The sequence below is a fragment of the Erithacus rubecula genome (assembly GCF_903797595.1).
Source record: "Erithacus rubecula genome assembly, chromosome: 12".
Taxonomy (NCBI): Eukaryota; Metazoa; Chordata; class Aves; order Passeriformes; family Muscicapidae; genus Erithacus; species Erithacus rubecula.
In genome coordinates, this window is record NC_136664.1 from 2,580,307 (window position 1) to 2,602,424 (window position 22,118).

The following is a 22,118-nucleotide window of genomic DNA, read 5'->3' on the forward strand; positions in this document are numbered from 1 at the left end:
GTTGGGCGGGCAGCGGGCAGCGGGCAGCTCCCCGCGGGCGGCTCGGGGCTGTTTTTTGGGGTCGAACCGTTCCGTGCCGTGCGGAGGGGGCTGCGGGTGCGCGGCGCGGGGCTCGGCCCGGCCCGGGAGGGCGCGGGGGCCGCCCGCCAGCGCCGCCGCGTCCCGCGCTGCCATTGGCTGCGGCCGCGGCGCCGCGCGCTGCCATTGGCTGCGGCCGCGGCGTCCCGCGTTGCCATTGGCTGGCGGCCGCGCCGGGGGGCGGGGCCAGCCGGGAGTAAAAGCGCGGCGGCGGCGCGGGGCGAGTTTTGAAGCTGCGCAGCGCGGCCGGGAGGGAGCTCGGCGGCTCCCGCACCCCTCCGGGGGCTCCGGAACGGTTCGGGCCGTTGTTGTGACAAGGACTGGGTTTTCCGCAAGGCTGCTTTTTCTTCTTTTTCTTTTTAAATTTTTTTTTTTAATTTTTCGGTTTTATTTTTGGTTTGCCTTTTTTTTCCGTTCTTTTTTTTTTTTTTTTTTTAATTCCCTTTTCCTGCGAGAACAGCCCCCCCCAGCCCAGCTCCCCGTAGACGTGTGTACCAGAATCACAGTCAAACAGAGGGAGGGAGAGGCCGTCTGAGACCACCCTGCCCCCGGCGACCCGGAGGATGCCGCTGCGGTGCCGCTGCTAGAGGACACGCTGGGATTTAGCTCGGCTCCGAGACTCTCTCTCTCTCTCTCTCCCGCTCTCTCCCTCTCTCCCTTCTCCGCGGAGGGGTCCCGGACGGGGGTGAGGCCCTTCCACCGTCCTCCTCTTCCTCCTCGCCTGCCCGGCCGCGGGAAGCCCCTCTCCATGATGCAGGCTCGCTACTCCGTCTCGGACCCCAACGCTTTGGGAGTGGTGCCGTATTTAAGCGAGCAGAACTACTACCGGGCTGCCGGGACGTACGGCGGCATGGGCAACCCCATGAGCGTCTATTCGGGCCACGCCGAGCAGTACGCGGCGGGCATGGGGCGCTCCTACGGCCCCTACCACCCGCACCAGCCCACCGCCCCCAAGGACCTGGTGAAGCCACCTTACAGCTACATCGCCCTCATCACCATGGCCATCCAGAACGCCCCCGACAAGAAGATCACGCTCAATGGGATTTACCAGTTCATCATGGACCGCTTCCCTTTCTACCGAGAGAACAAGCAGGGCTGGCAGAACAGCATCCGCCACAACCTCTCGCTCAACGAGTGCTTCGTCAAGGTGCCCCGCGACGACAAGAAGCCGGGCAAGGGCAGCTACTGGACCCTGGACCCCGACTCGTACAACATGTTCGAGAACGGCAGCTTCCTGCGCCGCCGGAGACGCTTCAAGAAGAAGGATGTCTCCAAGGAGAAAGAGGAGGCCCGGGAACGGCTGCTGAAGGAGCAGCCCAAGCCCCCCGGGCTGCCCGGCGCCGACCTCCCCAAGGAAGCCTCCTCCTCCTCTTCCTCTTCCTCCGCCTCGGCGCCGGCCTCCGAGAAGAAGGTGGTGATCAAGAGCGAGACGGCGTCTCCCGAGCTGCCCGTGATCACCAAGGTGGAGACGCTGAGCCCGGCCAGCGGCGGGGCATTGCGGGACAGCCCCCGCAGCGCCGCCTCGCCCCCCGCCGCCGCCGCCTCGCCGGACGCGGCTCTGCCCGAGCATCACCCGGCCGGCAACGGGCTGCCGGGCTTCAGCGTGGAGAGCATCATGACCCTGCGGACTTCCCCCGCGGGGGAGCTGAGCCCGGTGAGTGCCGCCTCGGGCAGGACGGGCGGCGGGCTAGCGCTGGGCTATCCCTCGGGGCAGCCGTCGGGCTACAGCGCGGCGTGCAGCCAGGCGCTGGACACTAGTGGGAGCTACCACTGCAGCATGCGGGCTATGAGCCTCTACAGCGGCGACAGGCCGGCGCACATGTGCGCTCCGCTGGAGGACGGGCTGGCCGAGCATCCCACCGGCGCCCCGTCGCCCCTGGGCACGCTGAGCTTGCCCGCGGGGCAGGACGGAGCGCTGGGCACGGGGCATCCCCACGGAGGAGGCGGCGGTGCTGGCGGAGGGGCGGCGGGGGGACAGCCCGCGGCTTCTTGGTACCTGAACCACGGCGCTGAGCTGAGCCACCTGCCCGGGCACACCTTCGGCTCTCAGCAGCAGACTTTTCCCAACGTGCGGGAAATGTTCACGTCGCACCGGCTGGGGATGGAGAGCGCGGCGCTGAGCGAGCATCAGGTGAGCAGCAACTCCGCCTGTCAGATCCCCTACAGATCCGCGCCCTCCCTATATCGCCACGCCGCCCCCTACTCCTACGACTGCACTAAGTACTGAGTAGCCGCCACCCCCGCTTAGGCCCATTAAAAAAAAAAAAATTATTAATAATAATTATTTTTAAAATCGGGAGGAATAAACCCACACTAATAAAAAAATAAATCTGACAAGATTCCCCGTGGACTTTGCGGCCACAGTTTTGAAGTTTTCACTTCAAAGTGAAAATCGCAAGTTTGAAGATGCCAAAAACCCCGGTTTTGGGCCTCCTTAAATTCCGGACAAGTATATTTTACTTGAAAAAAGGGGGGATGTCTCATTTGAAAAAGGAAAAAAAAAACCACATTAAAAAAAAAGAAAGAAAATAAAAAGGTTAAAAAAAATTATATATATATATGTCTATCTAAAAGTGGCAAATTTTATATGCTAAAATATAGGAGGTCTCAGAAAAAATAAGTTATGGACCAATATCACAACGACCATTTATACGTTTTAAAAGGAAAAAAAAAGTTTATAAATATATATATAAATATATGTCCTGGGTATTTTTTTGAGTTCTCTGTTGTGCTGTAAAAAATATGTGGATTTCTAATCAGGCTGATTTTCAGAGCCATTAATATAATATTTAAAGTTGCGTTCACTGGATTATTTTTGTCTCGCCCAACGGTTCCTAACTTCCAAATTAATGACAAGTGATTTCTTCTTCTTCTTCTGTGTACAATTATGCAATAGATTTTTCTTTCGTTTTAGAGCTGTTCTTTTCGCAAGACGAGGAAATAATTTATTTTTTGCTGGTGGATTTTTTTTTTTTAAGGAAAAAAAAATAGACAAAGTATCTGATACTTTTTTTATTATTATTTACGACGTGTGATGTTTTGTATAATAGATTTCACCTTTACCATTCCTAAGGACTATTTGCTTTAACCTGCTTCAAAGTTCGTTTGTCTTATGTGGTCCTAATTGTTGTACTTACCTTAAAATAAATCCATGCTGGTTTTTTTCTGCTCCAAGTCTTCTCTGTGTCTAATCTGGGGGTCTTTAAACGATTTTTTTGTTTTGTTTTTTTCCTCTCTTCACCTTTCCTTCACGCACAAAACGTGGCAGAGGTTGTTTTTAAATCAAAGTTTTCCTGAAGGTTTCTTTCTTGGAGAAAATTTGGAATTCACGTGAAGAGCTGGAATTGTACAACTGGGGAAGGGGGGGAAGGAAAAACACCGCGGGGCTGAGCCCCCTCAATCCCGAATCACTGAAATTTCGGGACTTTTCCCAGGCCTCCGATAGGAAAAACAGGGAAAAAATTCAGGAGGAGCAGGAAGGGGAATTTCTCCGCTCGGCCCTTGCGCGGGGCTCGGTGTTTCCGCGCCCGGAGCCGCCTCTTTTTAAAAACACCCCCTTCTAAAAATCCATTTTATTTATTTATTTGGTTTTCTTGAAAGGAATCCCGAGAGCCTGGCAGTGAGAGCGATCATTTCAACCCGGCCTCGCTGCGGAATCTTAGAAAGGTGGAAAGTTCACGGGAGAATCATTTCAGTTTTGGAATCCTCTCTTGTTTGAAGAACTGGCTGATTTTAATTTTCTCTTCCTCTATTTAATCTGCTGTTCGCAAGGCCGGGGCGCTGCCAGATATTCTGACTTTTCCCAAATCATCCTTTAACCTGTTCAAGCAGCTTTAATCCAGGGTAAAACACGGAATGTAGCAATCCTGAAAGCCTGGGAATGCCGGCAAAGCCTGAAATAGAGTTTCAGAGGTCTTTGGAACTTTGCAAACCCGGCTCTCTAAACCCAAGCTCCTTTCCCAGCTGTAAAATCACATCCACCCAGAATTTCCAGGGGATAAATCCCAACCGTGCCTCCATCCCACCTCTCGCAGCCCCTCAGTGCCCCTCAAAACCCTTTTTTGGGGGATTCAGGAGAGGCTATACCCACGTCAGGCTGTTGAAATCGATGATTTAAATTGGTTTTGACCGGTTAAATTTCGCCTGCTCTTAAAAGCTGGCAAAAAGCACCGAAAGTCTCGATTTAAATGAGAAAAAAATGTCTGAGCCTCACTTGATCTGTATTTTAAGGAACATTCTTGTAAAAAAACTCCCAGCCGTTTTTCCTGGCTCTCAGAGGGTGCTTTTTATTTAATTTTATATTTTCTTCCTTTTTTTTTTAATGAAATAAAAGTCAAAGTGCAGTCTTAATAAGAGAAAAAACAGAGTGTAAAATATTTAAAAATAGGAAATAAAGGAGTAGAATGATGAAAAGTAAATAAATAGGAGCAAAAAGGAGAGGAATACGAATTGGGAAAGAATTCTTCCCGTGGGATTTCTTTCTTGAGTGGATCCCGGGGCAGATGACTGAAGTCAGGTGCCTGCTCTGGGTTTTCCCACACGCGCCGAGAAATCCCGGGATCGCGGCTGCTCCCGCATCTTCCCACCGGGGACTCCCGAGGGATGGGATGCGGTACCGGGATTGGGGACACCCCAGGGCTCTGCAAGCTCCGACAGTTCCTGGGATCGCTTTTCTGCCCAAAACTCCTTTTTGGGGTTTCTGGCACAGGATGCTCCCGCACGGGCTGTGCGCCGCTGCCGTCCCTCTGCAGAGCTCCCGCGGGGCTGCGAGCATCGTCCCTCTGCTCTGCCCCGTCCTGTCCCTGTCCCTCGTCCCGGTCACCCCACAGGGAGCCTTTTGGGATGGGCTGATGTCCTTTGGGGTGGGCTGGTGGCTCAGGAGAGGAGAGTGCCCTGTGCAGGACGCGGGGATCCTTTGGTGATTGTTTAAAAGCTCGATGCCGCGATCCGGGTCTGTCGCGACAGGTGACTCCAGCCTGGCCGGAGCAGAGGGGAAGAAGGGAAGATGTGAAGGAAGGAGGAAGGCCCAGGGTAACTTTTGAAGGCATCCATGACCAGATTTGGCTGTGCAGCCCCTCGAAGGAGCGGTATAAGCCCCCCATAGCCGCTCTCCCCGCAGGTCAGGGGGACAGCTTGGCCCCGGGGACTGGCTGATGCTGCTGTGTGGCCGGTGGCCCCGGGCTGGGGATCAGGGTGGCTTCGGAAAGAGGATGAGGATGGTGGATGGGTTTCATAATTTTTTTTTTCTTGTATTATTACATTCACCACCGGTTTCACAAACCTGTCCAAAACCCGAGATAGTTTCGGTCTTGGGGAGAAGAGCCAGCGAGTTTTCATCTCGTCCCCACAGCCCAGTCTAGGAGCGTTTCCCTGTGCTCCAGGCCCCGGGTGGAACACATTCCCTTCAGGAACCCCCCCAGGCCTCCGCACAGCCCTGCACGAACTGTCTCGTCCCTCCCAACCATTCCCACCTTCCCCAGAGCTCGTGGGAAGGCGCCGGCCGAGAGGTTTTTGGGGAAGACCACGAGCTCTTCTGTCATTTCCGACGGGACCTTGCAGAAAATCCATGTCCGGCTCTGGAAGGTCGGGAGAGAAGGAAACACATCCCTGATCCCGGGGCAGTACCGAGGGACAGCATCTGTGCAGGGCCGTGCTCGGCCAGGGGCGAGGGGCGGGCAGCTCGGCCGGGGGGCAGCAGGATTGGGGAGCACTGTCCCCCACATCCCGGGGTGCTGCAGGAATGGGGAGCACTGTCCCCCACATCCCGGGGTGCTGCAGAATGGGGAGCACTGTCCCCCATATCCCGGGGTGCTGCAGGAATGGGGAGCACTGTCCCCCACATCCCGGGGTGCGGCAGGAATGGGGAGCACTGTCCCCCACATCCCGGGGTGCTGCAGAATGGGGAGCACTGTCCCCCACATCCCGGGGTGCGGCAGGAATGGGGAGCACTGTCCCCCACATCCCGGGGTGCTGCAGGAATGGGGAGCACTGTCCCCCACATCCCAGGGTGCGGCAGGAATGGGGAGCACTGTCCCCCCCATCCCGGGGTGCTGCAGGAATGGGGAGCACTGATTTACACCCCCGTTTCACCTGGGCAGGACTAAGGTGGGAGTGGAGATCACTGATTTACACCCGCGATGCAGCAGGAGTGGGAAGCTCTGATTTTTGCCCTGCTCCCCCCATCCCGGGATGCAGCAGGAATGGGGAGTTCTGATTCACACCCCTTCTTCCCCCCAAGACTGGGATGCAGCCGGAATGGGGAGCACTGATTTACATCCCGCTCTCCTCCATCCCGGGATGCGGCAGGAATGGGAATCTCTAATTTACATCCCGCTCTCCTCCATCCCGGGGTGCGGCAGGAATGGGAATCTCTAATTTACATCCCTCTCTCCTCCATCCCGGGATGCAGCAGAAGTGGAAATCTCTGATTTACAACCCTGCTCCCCTCCATCCTCGAGTGCAGGATTGGGGAGCACCGATTTCCACCCCTTCTTCCCCCGTTTTTTGGGATGCAGGAGGAACGGGGAGAGCTCCTGTGCGCCCTGCTCCCGCCGGGGGCTCCGAGCGGCACTTCTCCTCTCTGCTGCTTTAAAAGGGGCTCGTCAGCTGCAGAGGAGGGGAAACCCATCCAGGAGCGCCTCCATCGCCGGCTCCGCGTTGTTTGTTTGTTTTTTTTTATTCCCGTTTAGGGAAAGAGCGACGGTACCAACAACATCAACCCTCTGTCGCTTCCCCGGCCCCCCCCCGCAGCCTGTCGGAGCCTCTCGGAGGCTGATCCCGTGAGGATAACACAGCTAAAAATCTCCAGCGATGCCGCCGGCAGGAAAGGGATAACAGGGATAACACGCAGCACACGAGCTGGGAACAAGGAACGGAGAGAAAAGCCGCATCCCCGCCTCCAAGGATTTCCCACCGCCAAGAGGGGAAAACAAGGGAGGAAGCAAGAATTTTACTGGGGGAGGGAGCTCAGGGAGAGAGCGGGAGCCCGTGTGACCGTCTCCTGCCGTACACGCGAGTATTTATTATTTTACTAATCCGTGCCTGGAGTGTCTCAAGGAGCGGGGGACTCCCCGAGGTGGGGAGAGGAGGAGACTGAGGGGGGGAAGACCCTCTGAGGATGCGCCGGGCGGGTCAGAGCAGCCGCGCTCTGCTCCATCCCTCCCCGGCGAGGATGCTCCAGGGGCGGGGAGGCTGCTCGGGAGTGCTGCTCCCCGGTGGCGAGAGGTGGGGAGCCCCCAGATCCCCCCTTTCACCTCTCTTTTTATTTATTTGGGGGTTTATTGCGCTTTTGGCACTGCGGGCGGGTGCTGCAGCTCCCGGGGGCCGGCGGGGGTGCGCAGGGAGCGGGAGGGATGCGGAATTACGGGCGAGGGCGGTGTTAGAGGGGTGGGATCCCCTCCCACGCGTGGTTGCAGCCAGTGAGAGGGGAGACCCCCACACCCCCGCCCGAGGAGCCGCCTCCCTGCGCACCCCGGCTGTTTCCCAGGCTCTCCTGGCGATTCGCAGCTTTCAGGACCCATCCGGAGCTCCACAGCATCACCCCGGGGACGGAAATCCTTCTCCCGACAGGAGAGCGACACTGGGCGAGAAACCCCACGGGTGAAGAGGAACTTGCAGGGAAATCCGGGGATGGGGAGGTGGAGGCATCGCCAGGGCCGGGTGGTGCTGGGGACACCCCGAGCTCGGCTTTTACCTCTTTCCTTGCCAGGTGAAAATGCCAGCAGGCTCGTGGGAGCTGCGCTGTTGGGATATTTCTCCTTGAAGGAGACAGGATCCCCCTCAGGCATTTTCTTCCCTCCCTCGGAGAAAAGATGCTCACAGAACAGGGGGTGCCGCAGGTCTAAACCCGCGGGGGGACTGGGGACACAGGCGACACCTCCAACTGCCTCGGGATCCCTCGGGGCCTCGGATTAAAGCTGTTACGTCAGTAAATTAAAAAAAAAAAAAATAAATCCGACAACAGAAAACACAGCCCCAAACCTGGACGTTTATACAGAAAAAGAGCATCACAAATTCCTAATGTAAGCACCGGCCAGCTGTGTGCACTTGTAAAGTTGTTATAATCCCCCTCCTTGTTATAAACAGGAAAGTACATAATATAAAGCAACAGGCCCGCATTCACAAATACTGACCCTCCTCCCCGGGCCTGCCAAATTCCCCTTTTGCTGCAGTCTGCCCCGGCGCAGCTCTGCCTGCTCGGGCTGGGAGCGGGGCCGGACCGGGGGTCCCCCTTCGCCCGTCCCCGGGGGTCTCCTTGGAATGGAAACCCGGGAGGTGCAAAGGACCCCTCCACACCTAAACCCCCTTCCCTTTTCCTTCCTCTCCATCGCAGCTCTGCCCCCTCCTCTCACCCACCCTTTCTCTTCCTTTCTTCATTTTTTTTAATTTTTTTTTTATTTTTGTGTTGTTTTATGCCCCAGTTTTGCTGCGGGGATCCCTGCCCGCTGCTCCCCAGCTCCAGCAGTGTACATCCTGCTCTGCTGTGTGTGCTTACAGCGTCAAAGGGTGGACGTGATATTTCAAACATCAGATCAGTGCGTTTATATATTGGGTGCCCGGAAATTTTTCCAAATAAACACAGCTTGATTCGACTTGGGTGGGCAGACTTATCAACAGACTAATTCTATAAACAAATGAAGGAATAACCCGGAGACCATTGGCTGGTACCAGCGAGACACGTGGAGAGAGCTCGGAGTTTTGTAGCAATGAAATTTTAATTAATGTGGGTGGGCTGAGAACACAAACGACTGTTTATCAGAGACAATTTATTTTCCAGCGCTAAGTCAACATATAATAGCAAACTTACAACAATTATTTAACTTTTTTTTTTTCCTCCCTTTTTTTTTTTAAGAGCTATGAGGCAGGGACAGAGGCAGAGCGAGCTCCTTCAGGCAGGGCTGGGAGCTGAGCTCGCACAAACAGGACTCGTCCCACGTTGCTGCCCTGCCCCGTCCCTTCGCTCGGCTCCGAGGGGGAAGAAGACGCGGAGCTGCGAGCCCGCCGGCGATGAGCCACATCTACGGTAGCCACCTCTCCCCCCTGGGTAGCCCATCCATGGTTTACCTGCCGGCCGCGCTCGGCTTCGCCCCCGGGGGGGCGATATCGCGGCAGGACCCCCCGCAGAAACCCCCGTACAGCTACATCGCCCTCATCGCCATGGCCATCAAGGAGGCTCCGGAGCAGAAGGTGACCCTGAGCGGCATCTACCAGTTCATCATGGACCGCTTCCCCTTCTACCACGACAACAAGCAGGGCTGGCAGAACAGCATCCGCCACAACCTCTCGCTCAACGACTGCTTCGTCAAGGTGCCCCGCGAGAAGGGGCGGCCGGGCAAGGGCAGCTACTGGACCCTGGACCCGCGCTGCCTGGACATGTTCGAGAACGGCAACTATCGCCGCAGGAAGAGGAAGCCCAAAGCCGCTGCGCCCCCGGACGCCAAGGGTGGCGAGCAGCCCGCTCCGCCCGCTCGCCCCGCCGAGCCCAAGCGGGCCAAGGGCAGCGCGGCCGCGGCGCCGGGGGACGCGGGGGTGCCGCGGCCGGCCGGGGGGACAGCGCCTTGCCCCGGGGGTCCCTCCCCTGCCGCCGCCCCGCCGCTCAAGAGCGGCTCCCGGGGCCGCAGCTTCAGCATCGAGAGCATCCTGGCGCAGGGGCTGCGGCCGCCGCCCCCCGGCGCAGCCCCCAAGGTGGCCCGGGACGGCCCCGCCGCTTGTCTCGGCGGCTCCCTGGTGGCCAGCGGCGGCTTCGGGCCGGCTCTCAACGCGTCCCTCATGCTCGACTCCCAGGTGCACGGGAGGCTTTACCACATCGGCATCCCCTTCCTCTCCTGCTTCCCGCTGCACTTCTCCGAGGCGGTGTTTAATTTCCAGTAGTTGCCCCAGTAATTAGCGCTGCTCCGGGTGGGGGAGAGATCGGACTCAGAGCTCACCACGAGGGGAAAGATCTTAAAAAGAAAAAAAAAAACAAAACCAAAAAACAAACCCCAAAGCGATGTTTTAAAGGTGACTCAGGATTTCAGGGCATTTTCAAGGCGCGTCTTGCTGCGGACTGTCTTTAGCGGGTGCCTCCCACCCCCTGCCAGAGCGGCTTTGGAAGGTAAAACTTTGTTTTCCCGAGGGCGGTGGAGGTTCAGGCAGCACCGGGGGAATGCCCGTGGGGTTTGCTCTGCACCTTTAGTCTTTGCATCCCTCAGGTTCCTCTAGAGCCTCCTGTTTTCTTCTTTTATTTTTCATTTGAAAACTAACCCCTATCCTAGGGGGAGGAGGCTGAGTTTTGTTTCACCATCATTAATAATGCTCATAATTTCACCATGAAAAGCCACAGGCACATAATAATTCCTGATATTCCCCACTGGCCCAGTCCTCCCAGTGGGTAACTGGAGCTGGACTCATGGCAGACCAAGCAATCCAAGCTGATCCTGAATATTCCTGCTTGCTTTGATCCAGCACGGTGTGGAACTGGTTTCCTGCCCAGCATTGGAGTATCCCCACAGAGTTTCTGCTCATGGATGTGGCCAAAAAGAAGGGGATGGATGAGCAAACACAGAGATTTGTCTGCTTTTCATGTCTTACTGGGATCTTCTGATAAAAAAAAAAGACTGAAGCAGGATTGTGGAGCTCAGGACAAATACCAGGGAAAAAAAATTAAAAAAAGAGACATCAGCTATGTTTCTAAAGTTTTCTTTTTTTTTTTTTTTTTTTTTTGTAAAGAAGAAAGAATCCTGACACAATGCAAGAAATCAGGAATATTTTGTATTTTTGTTTGCCGTAAATAGAGGCTTTTTGTATATTAGTGGATAAACGCCCTTTTGGAAAAAAAAATATTCTCAATTTTCATTATGAAACCAAACCTATATCCAATAAAGGTATTTTTGTTCAGGAGTGTGGCTGGTGTGATGTGGAACACCCCTTGGCTTGTGCTGGAGGATGGAGGAGTGGGGCCTGCTGCTGGATGCAGAAAATATCCTGGTGCTGACATGATGGGCCACAAAAAGGTGGGACAGGCTACAAATAGGAAATTACCTGCTCCTTGAAAGTGATGAAATTTTTTCCCAAAATGATCATTCCTCCTTCTCTTCCCCTTCTTTCATCTCACCCCATCTCAAAAGCAAAGCTTGTTCTTAAATGAGCACCTGGATATTGGAAATGTGGGGTTTGCAGGTGAGTTCTGATCCAGTTTTTGCAGAGGAAGGTTGGCATCAATTCCTTGATATTTGGATGAGGGTTGCTCATTCCAGCAAAGAGCTCTCATATGGGGAAGGACAGAAAATCTCCAAAAGGTGAGAATTGTTATTTAGCTTCCCCCCAAAAAGGATGTTCATAGGCAGATCCCTGCATAGGCTGAGCTGGAGCTTCCAAAACAAAGAGTATATAAAAACGAGATTTTATTTTTAAAAAACAGATTCGCAAGATAGACTTTCATAAAACCCTTTATTTGCTTCTTATTTCTGACAGCTGCTATTTGAATATCTATTGTTTAAAGTTCTGGCGCTGAATTAGAAAATGAAGAAACCCTTGTAAGAGGTTGTGAAGGTGTCACTGCTCTGTCCCCACCGTAATTCCCAGGGCTGGGTGGGTGCTGGGAGGGTTAGAGCTGCCTGGTCCTGCAGTGCCACTCCTGTGTGGCATTAGGGACAGGTACAGGAGGTGACCAGGAGGCTCCATTCCAGGCTGGGCACTGACATCATCACCCTGCTTGGGGTCTGGGAGGTGACATCAGCCACAGGAAGCTGCAGGGGGAGGAAAATGAGCCCAGCAGAGAGCTCAGCTCCCCTCCCCACCCCCTGTGTGATGATTTGGGCTCAGGGTGAGGTGGGAGGTTGGTGCTGCCTCCCAGGACTCGTTTGATGGATTTCCACCAAGCTCTTCCCACAGGGAGGGATCCTGTATCCCCAGTGTTCCCACAGCTTGGCCCATGGAAAGGTTTTACCCCCCAAAATTGGATATTTATGCTCTCACTCACCACTTTTAACCTGTGTCTTCAGTTCCTCTGTTTCCCTTGCTCCTAACTTGGCCTCCCACTTTTGTCCCTCTCAGCTCCTTTTACAGCCCCCAAAACACCTTTTTGAACCTTCAAACAGAGCTTTTATTCCTTTCCTACTCACACATGTGGAACCTCTCCCTGTCTGAGCCCTTTCTGCACAAGAGCAGTTTTTTATTGGTCAAAAAAGTGAATTTTAGTTTAACGCACGATGTATATTTTTATCACAGACACTTTTTTTTGGATCTGTGCAATGGGAATTTGTTTCTTTGTGAAGTTTTGCTTTGACATTTGATCTTATTTCTGTTTTGGTGGAGTGGAGTGGGACCAAGTACAGCTGCAGCATTTAAAAGCCTCATTGAGCTTGATTTTGGTTTCGCTTGAGGGAGTGAAATTAGTAAACTTAACATGCCCTGCACAAAAGTGACACTAACTCCGATGAGCTCAGGACCCAGTGAGCAGTTCTGAGGGGAAATTTGGAATTAATTGGGATCAGGCCAGTGCTGCAACAGGGGATGAATACCAAGAAAAAGGGTCTTATTGCCAGCAGGCTGGATGAGTAACCACACACGGCTCTTGCACGTCATCTGTTTATAGAGAGGGGAGAAGTCAGGGTACAATAAAAACATACAGCAAAAACATAAAATAAAAACACACAGAGGAAACAACAGCAGAGCAGTGAGTGTGCAGGCAACACAGCAATCCCTGCCTTTTGCATGGGGCTGAGCATCCTTTAACCCTCCCCACATCCCTGTGAGTTTTGGTGCCACAAATGGAAACACCAAGGACCTGAGGAGCTGCAGGGAATTGGTGCCAATGGTTTCACACCTGCTCCACAAGCCAACAAAGCAGCTGCCAGGCACAGAACTGCCACCCAGCACTTCACTCATCCCTGGAATCTTCCTCCTCCTGGCTTTCCCAACCTCTCAGGGCTGGCTATAAACATCAGTCTGGAATAGTGGGGAGAAGTGGAGAAAATATCCCGGGATGCAGAGTAAACAGCACACTGCCTGTGTGGGCGATGGAGATGCCTTCCCCTTCCTCTGCAGAGGAATGACCTCTCCCAACCCAGCAAGGCTTCCCATCTCCCAGCTCTGCAGCCAGTTTTAACCCCTAGGAGCAGGGGAGATCACAGAGTGGGAGAGGCTCACAGAGGAATTGTTTGGTTCCCAGAGCAGCTTTGCTCCAAACGCCAGTTTCCTACGAGGGGAACTGAAAGTTGGGCATATTAAAATAATTCTGGAGTTTCATTGCTCATAAATGGGGCTTCCAGCCTTTTAATAGGCTCGGTGTGTGTTCTCCTAAAGTTGGTCCCAGAGCAGGTATAAAATATAATCAAGTATTTTTGCATCAGCAGAAGCCACTTTCAGGATTTGTCACTCAAGGTGTGGCTGTCCATGCCTGATTCCAAGGTGACATGAATTGGAGTGACTTTGTAACCTCTTCTCCTTCCCCCACCCCATTTAAAAAGTTAATTCTCTTTCCATTTTGTACTACAGAAAACACATAAAGGAGGGAACCATCCCTTTCCACACCAAACCCACTGGCTTCCTGCTGACTGCTCCTGGTGTGAGGAGCAGCCAATTCCTGAAGCAAAAAGAGGAAGAAGGATCTGCTTCCTCACTTGATTCATAGCCCCACACACCCAGAGAGGAGATCTCCCAGGAGACAGCGTTCAGGATATTAAACAGATCACATATTTGATTTGAAGTGAAAGAGCAAGAAGACAAGATCACAGAATGAGAGAAGTTACAGATGGAAAAGGTCTATGAGGTTATGCAATCCATCAGTCTGGACGTTGCATAATTGCTCCCCACAGTATATTTTTAGTGCTTTATCCAGACAAATCATTAAGTGCTTTAAAATGGGCCAGATTCCTCAAATGCAGTGCGTGCTAAGTCACAGCTGATTTCACTGAGCCTCGCAGCTCCAGCATCTCACAAGACACCAAAAGGAAATTTTGTGTGGTCAGAGAGAACAGAACGGGCCCTTCCAGAAATAATCCAGGCCTGACTCGCTATCCCTCACAGGAACCTCTCCTAAATTGGCTGAATTAAGCCTCTAAAATCTCATTTTCGGATTAGAGTGAATAATACATTATTACTTATTCAGATGTTCACTAGGCCAAAGTCAAACATTGCTCATGTTCATGCGAACACAATTTGTTTTAAGCCGGCTTCAAAGCCGGCTCGGCAAAGCGTAAAGAATGTTTATTTAAAATATAGTTGCTAAATTTAGCATGAGCTGGGTTAGCCTAAATCTTAGGGACATTTTTAGAGAGCACATTGCGAATCAGGAATGCACGGAGAAATAAATAAACTTTCCCACATTTTTGGAAATGGAGGGAGAATCTGCGAGCTCTTTCTCGCACGGGCGATTTCCGTGGGTTGGATGCAAATTTCCCACTGAGCAGGCAGTTGGAAATGCACAGCACTGATCATTTTCTCTGCAGTTTGGTTTCAAATAGTGCTCCCTCAAGGAGGAAACAAAAGCTGATTTTTTTTTAATAGAAATTATGCAGAGCACCAACATGTTTCAATATTTACCCGAGCTCTTTGCGAGGCACCGAGAAGCAAATGGAGCTGGGCTTGGCCACGAGCCACATCCAGAGGAAATCTCAGGTTTGGATTAGTCCTCCTGACCTTTCCTGGTGGTTCTGATACTGGATTTTACAGCCACCTCTTGCACATTGGTTCAAATATTCCCCCAGCTGGATCCTGGGCTGGGGGAAATGCCAGCCAACCTCTGGCTTGGGCATGTAGACAGAAAATTTTTATGATTTTCCTTTTTACCTCCCTAAGGTTCCACAGCATCAAGAGGCACATCTGGGTCACCTTTGCCTCAAGTGACATTGTCTGAGAGACATGAACCCATGGTGGGAGGATGAGCAGATGTGTGATAAACAGTTTAATTTTTTTTTTTTTTACCAGGTGACTTTTCATCATCTCCCTTCATCCTCCCCACCCTTTGGTTGGGGTTAGTGCAGTGTTTCTGCTCCACAAGGGATGTGTCCAATTGCCTTTGCTGGGGTTGGGATCAGCTCCTCCCCAAACACACAGGTGGAATATGAGACAAAAAGCCAGGGTTGATTCATTTTCCTTCCAAAGACAAAGCTCCACCACTTCCACTGGTTTCAGCAGCTTCCAGCACCTCCATCCATGACTCAGCTTTCCATGGCAGTGCCAAATCCCACCTGCAGACCCATCCTTCTCCAGATGAGGCTTTGCAAATCCACTGGCCCAACCCAGTAATTCCCAAATCCACGGTGAGCTGGACCCCCTAATTCCTCACTACCTATCTCCAATTGCTTACTGAGTTTCTGTTTTCCTTAGAAGAGCAATATGTAATAATAGTTGTTACAATAATTGTATTTCTGTTTTTACATCTGTAAAGATTAAGTTAAACAGTATGAAGCCCATTAAACTATTTCATGTCATGCTGCCATAAATTTCCTCCATTCCCATTGCTACTATTATTCCAGAGTAAACTCTGAGATCAAGCTGCTGCCACAGAGAGTTATTTATAGGAGCTCATTCATCAATAAAAACTTCAAAAGAAATCTGTTACTCTTCTATTGGGAAGCCAAAGAAAACTAACATAAAGACAACCCTGTTAAGAAACAAAGCTAAGGAGACCACAAGACATTTAGTTAAGGAAAATCCTGATTTCTAACAAATGCCATGCAAGGAGGGGAAGAGTGAAAAAAAAAAAAAAAAAAAAAAGAAAAAGATTGTTGGCAGCATGAATCCTTTTAAGTTGCTTCACTGTGATTGGGTGGTTAAAATAAACTGTTAAACAGTTGTACTTGGCCTGGCTCAGCCCCTTCATTAGGCTCCATGTGATGGATTTGGGATCTCACAGTGTGGAAGGAGCTCTTCATCCCTTGCAAAAGCTGGTGCTGTCCTGCCAGGTGCCTCAGCTGCAGCTGCACCCATCCACCAGCACAGCAGAACCCCAGAGAAGTGATGGCTGGGCACCAGAAAGCATCCACCTCCCTAAAGGTAAACTGATAAAATAGGATAAGAGGTTGTGTTTCATCATCTCTGCTTTCTCTCATTTCTTCTTGTGCCTTTCTCTGTTCTCCTGAGCTGTGCAGGGTTGGATTTGGTGGTCATGGCAGTCCTGCAGAATGTTAAATGCAGGAGATCCCCAGTGCTGCCCTTCCCTGTTCCAGCTGAAGAACAATCTGAGCACAGCTCAAGGGAGGGGATTCTGCTCCTCCTCTGCTCCTGTGAGACCCCACCTGGAATCCTGTCCTGGTGCCACAATATCAGAACATGGAGCTGTTGGAAAAAGTCCAGATGAGGCCACAAAGTTGATCAGGGGACTAAAGCAGCTCCTCCATGAGGACAGGCTGAGAAAGTTGGGACTGCTCAGCTTGGAGAAGAGAAAATTGTTTGGAGATCTCACAGCACCTTGCAGTATCTGAAAAGGCTACGAGGAAGCTGGAGAGGGATTCTCCATCAGCAACTGGAGTGACAGGATGAGGGGGAATGGCTTCACAATGGAAAGAATAGGCTTGGATTGGATAGTAGGAAGGAATTCTTCCCTGTGAAGCCCTGGCACAGGTGCCCAGAGCAGCTGTAGCTGCCCCTGGATCCGTGGAAGTGTCCCAGGCCAGGCTGGATGAGGCTTGGAGCAGCCTGGGACAGTGGAAGGTGTCTCTGCTCATTGCAGGGATAATTTTTAAGGTTCCTTCCAACCCAAACCATTCCATGATCCTGGGATCTCTCTCCTTTTGCTGCCTGCCTCATTAACAGCTCCACAGGGGTGAGACCCCCTGGAGGTCTCTGGCACTCAGGATCAGCCACATCATGGGAACAAGAGCCCCAAACTGTGTTTTTTAATCTGGAGAGAAACACTCCCTCATTTCCATCACAGGGATCTGAGTCCTGAGGACAGTATGGACCTGCAGCTCCTGGCATGCACTGAGTGACATTTCATAACCACATCCCCAAAAAGAGGTGAGGATTCTGTTTCCCAGGGATCTCTTTCCATCCTTACTCATGCAAAGCTGGGCAGGGCACTTTGGAGATTCACCTCCATCAACACTCATCACACAACAGCTCCATTCCTGCTCTGAGCTGGATGTCAAAATTATCTCCAGAATCTGCCAGGGCACAAAACACCTTCAGAGGGCTGAAACTCCCAAACCCCTGAGGCTCAAGCTTTGGTGGAATCACCCTTTGGTTATATTTGGATAAAACCTGTGGTTTAGGGAATTAAGGGAGGTGGAATTTCACTTGCAGCAAATGGAACCTTTGCCTAAACTCTCCTCTCTGTCCCCAAAAGTCTGCTTTTATTTTCCTTACAACCTGTTCTTGGCAGTGCAGGTGAGGCTTCCCTGGTTTCCTTGTGCTGAAGTTTCACAGCAAGAACTCCCAAATCCCAGTGATGTGATTTAAAAGCAACCCCAGTAACTCTTCCCAAAACGGAGTTAAAAGATAAATAAATCTGTCAAAACTCCTCAAACTAGGGGCTGAATAAATCCCTTTGCCCAGGACATATGAAAGAATTACCCTCAATTTTTCCTATCTTTGCTTTGCTGCAAATTGAGACTCATGTAACCAGTTTGAAACTGATGTAATTATGCTTGTTCAGAAAGAGTGGCAGAGCCAAGTCAGTCACAGTGACTCAACCATGCCAAAAGAAAAGTTTTTATACATTGCTGCAGCTCCGATTTGGAACTGGTCTAAACACACTAAACACAAAGATTATTAATAAACATGCAATGTCTCCCTGTACAAACCAGATTTATCCCCATTTAACTGTACTTACTGTTAAATAGAGTTGGTTTGTTATGAAAAGGGCAAAGAGAAGCCCTTGGTTGTTGTGTCTGGTTTCAGATTAGACGCTACATAATTTCTGAGTAACAATAACAGCAATTGTGACCCACTTCTCACGGAGTATTTTTCACTGATTTCTCCTAAAGGGCTTTGCAGGGAAGGTCAGTAGAAAGACCCATTGTAAACACGGGGAAATCTCCTGATTATTTGTTTTGGATGGTTAGAGAGGAAATTGCATACGCTTTCATGGAAAAAAAAAAAAATTCCCTCTATTATTATCCTCTGTCCTAAAAAGGTGGTGGTGGGGGGAAAGCCTGGTGACTCTGAGCTAAATTATCCTAAAGCAAATTTCTGGCAAACCAAATGAAGCCAGATGACTCTGGATTTAATGAGAGTAAATAGGAGCAGTTAAAGCTTGAAACAGGGCACTCAGCTGCTGCTCTGCACTGCTTTGCCTGTCTTGGAGCCTTTGATTGCCCAGTTTTATTTTCTTAGCTAATTTCAGAGATATTTCACTTTGCTTGAGCATCAACAGGTCAGCTGTTGGCAAAAGCAAGTTGCAAAAAGCTGTAGGCGTAGTTTATAGACAATTAGGAAAATAATTGTGTTTAGAGTGTGAAATGCAATCATGTAGCCAAACTTGCCTGATAAGGCTTGAGGCTGAGCAGAGCCAGCCCCAGAGCAGACTGAGATGTGATTCAGCCCTTTGAAGTCTCCTGATCTAATTCTTATTGAACCCATACATGATTTCTGTCGCTGGGGAGAACAAAAATCCCACCCCAAACCCAAAACCCAGGTGCTGTCTCTCCAGAGGGCTCTGGTTGTGGGGCTCCTTCTGGTGTGGCTCCCTTGGAGCCAGGGGAGCAGGGGGGTGTTTGGGGGGGATTTTATGTCTTAGGGCTCAGCCAAGCTTTGCTGAGTGTTTAATTTGCAACACTCAGGCTTTGCCTGGGCAGGCACCTACCAAGCTTTGTTGGGCCAGCCTTGCTTTCTCTGCCTTGCTCTTGTCAAGCCTTTCATCAAGACAGGACTCGTCATACTCCACCCTGGTGGCTCAGCAGAGACCTTTTGGCCTTTCCTTGAGTTTCCAAAGGTGGGGGAAGGTGCTGAGAAAAACTGGATGAAGGGTTCCCACTCTGCTCCTCAGCAGGGCCAATGGTGAAGGGCATTCTCTGTGGGTTTCCAAGAACTCAGAACTGGTGAGCAAGTGGTCACTGCTTGTAGATTGTTGCTTGTCTATCCAATTAATATGAGGAATTAGTGACTCCATGGCTTTTCCAGTAATTTTTTAAGCTTTCTTTGTTAGCATCTCCAAATGAGACACACTTCCCTCTGCTCTTACCCCCCTTTGCTTTAAAAGGGATCTTCTTTTCTTCCATTAAATAAAAAGAAATCAATAGGGGGGGGGAAAATATCTTACAAATGTCTAAGGAATGAAGTTTCTCCTTGAGAACATTAAAACTACAGAGGAAAGGTGAAGAATCAACTTTGACACACATGACAAATATCAAAAGGGAGCTGAAGCTGAAAGGCAACTCCTGGAAGACTTTGGATCATTAAGAAAGTACATGAATGAGTTGGAATTCTTGAAAGAAAACCTATCCCAGGCTTACTCCCTTGGCTCAGTGCCAAGGGCTCTGTGTTTGCCTCCCAAACTCTATTGCAGTTATGATGTCTGAGGGAAAATCCATCTCCTCTGATTTCCTAAGGTTGGCTGGGATCAGTGAGCCGATGAGCCAGGGGTTCCTGCCTGTTCATTTGGGGGTTTGGGAGCCCATAAATCCTGGCTGCCTTTGCCCCAGTCAGGGTAAGACCAGCAGCTCAGAGAGCTGGGCTGGGCTGTGCAGAGCTTTCCCAGGCTCTCCCTGGATTGTTTTTTGTGGCCACTGGGAAGTGCTGGGTGCAAACCCAAGGTGGTGGCTGCACAGAGCCCCGTGGGGATTCTGCAGTCCTGAGCCACAGGCACAGGGATGTGAATGTGGGGTTTCCACAGCGTGGGTTGTCTCTCCAGGAGGTTCCTTCTGCTCTTAAGAAATGCTGTGGGATTGAAGGTGAATTACCCACCCTCTGTCCAGGGCAGCTACACCCTCAGCTGATGAGGCAGCCTGTGAGGTTTTGACCTTCTGGTGCTCTAGGCATTAACTTTGTCAGGTTATCTTAAGTGAGCAAAGCAGCTAATAATTGCTAAAAGGTTATTCATTACAAAGGACATCAGTTTCAGAAGCAAAAGGAAAAGCAGTGGCAGGAAAAGCAGAAAAAAAGCAAAAAGCAAATGGCAAAAAACTGACACTTCCTTTGGTATCTAAACCTTTTACTTACTAAAAGCATTAGAGCTCATACTAAAACTTACTGACTTATTTACTTATCTTAAAACTTAAACTGACACTTTTACTTTGTGTGTGAGTGGTTTAATATACTTCAATGCATCCAAAGGCTTTAATTCAAGAATTCAGAGACCCCTGAGTCACTGACTCCAATAGCAGCCTTTGGCTTCTGGGAACAGAGCATCTCTCCTGGGTGGCCTGAGCAGAGCCTGGCCTCTCTGCACAGCTAAGCCTGGCTTAGGCAGGTGTGGGAGCTGAGCCTTGAGTGGTGTCCAGCCCAGAGGATGAACTTATGGACCATGGAAGCTCCACATGCCTCACACAACAGCACTGAGGTGACCCAGCAGGAGCTTCACACCCAGCTGAGGGCCCACTCTGGGCTCTGCAGGGGAAGGGATCTGTGTGGGGAGTGGGTTTGGGGTGCTTTGGTGTGGGAGAGGAGGGAGGGAGGCAGAGGGATGTGCAGCTGAGCTTTCCCATGGTGGCTGCAGCAAAGACATCATCTCCCAGGGCTGGGCTGCATCCTTTCTGCCATCCACATTTTACAACCATTCCCCAACTAGTTTTACAACCATTTCCCAACTAGTTTTACAACCATTCCCCAACTAGTTTTACAACCATTTCCCAGCTATTTCCCTAGGAACAGCCTGGATGGGAACTGTCCCAGGCTGGTGAGATAAACCGTGAGCGAGCTCCGAATTTCACAGCTGTGGTGAGACAGCCTTTAAAAATCTCTGAGACAGAGCTGGCCCTGTGCAGAGCACAAATTGTAAGTTTTGGCCCTGTCTCTAACCTTTGGAGAGCTGCCCAGCTTCTGACAGTCTGTGATGATGTCTCTGTGGAGGAAATCCTACGCTGAAGAAAAGCATGTTGCTTTCTCCCAAAGTTATATTCTTCCTTTCATTCGGCCACCACAAAGGACACTTTGTCATCTTGGCAGGTCCTAAATATTCCCTCCTAATTTTATGGGAGGCTGATGCAGGGAGAAAAATTAGGGATTATTTAGGAGTGTTATTTATGGCTGAGGATATATAGGGATTTGAATGGAAATAACAATTAAACTCGAGAAAAAATTCACACTACAGGTCACTGCAATCCCAACTTTTCCCCTCATGAACTCAAGCCGAGGAGCTTTTCTTCCCCTTTGTGACTTAGGCTTTGCTAAACTTCTCTGAAAATAGTTCATATATCACAGAGAGGAATTTCCATGGGGAACATAAATACATCTGTGCAAAGAAGGGAAAATTTTTCCTTGTCTCTGGGAATGGATGAGAAAGAAAGACAGTTGACGCCAGATATTAATGATGAGTGGAGGAAGCCATCCAAAGTATAAAAAAAAAAAATATTGAGAACACTAAAACTGCCCCCCAAAGTCACAGACCTATAAAAATCTACCATGGAACAATGACTTTTCCACTAACACAGGCTTAGATTCAAGAAAATATTTAAGCACAGGCTTAAGTTGGTCCCAGTTTGGAACAGCTCTTGAGTTAAATGGGTGAATTTCAGTTTTGTGGATGTGTTTTCCAGCTCTGGGGATCTCAGCTGGTATTAAACATGCCCACAGTCAAATCCAAGCTTAAGGACTCTTGGGAGGGGAGGTTTTTTTTCATCTAGTGACACAATTTTCAATTTCTTTGGGCCTGCAGGAGGTTGTATTAAATTCATAGCTCAGGGAAGAGCGTTGAGGGCATTTTGAGCTTATGGATTTTGATCAGAAGGAAGTTGGATCAACCTAAAGGAAATACAAACATGATATTCAAATATTTGTGGTTGATATGCTGAGATATAAACATCTAAGCTATAGTCTGTATCATATGCCAAACTATATGCACCAGCCAAACTGTATTTAGCTGTTTTTCTCCATATTTTGCTGCCTATTTGTTTTTCTGCATATTTTGTTGTTTCTGCACACACTTCGCTGTTTTTCTGTATATTTCTTAGTTTAGACCA

General features: G+C 50.5%; 2 protein-coding genes across 2 annotated transcripts; both read left to right on the forward strand.

The window, feature by feature from the left end:
- Positions 1 to 321: 321 nt before the first annotated feature.
- On the forward strand, positions 322 to 7,112 carry FOXC2 (forkhead box C2; the record flags this gene model as incomplete). The annotated part of the gene is made up of 2 exons (XM_079316527.1): positions 322 to 2,209; positions 6,768 to 7,112. The coding sequence occupies exons 1-2, from the start codon at positions 827 to 829 to the stop codon at positions 7,110 to 7,112; spliced, it is 1,728 nt and encodes a 575-aa protein (XP_079172653.1). The 5' UTR covers positions 322 to 826.
- Positions 7,113 to 7,961: 849 nt separating this feature from the next.
- FOXL1 (forkhead box L1) lies at positions 7,962 to 10,203 on the forward strand. The gene is made up of 2 exons (XM_079316528.1): positions 7,962 to 8,099; positions 8,930 to 10,203. The coding sequence occupies exon 2, from the start codon at positions 9,085 to 9,087 to the stop codon at positions 9,946 to 9,948; it is 864 nt and encodes a 287-aa protein (XP_079172654.1). The 5' UTR covers positions 7,962 to 8,099; positions 8,930 to 9,084; the 3' UTR covers positions 9,949 to 10,203.
- Positions 10,204 to 22,118: the final 11,915 nt, after the last annotated feature.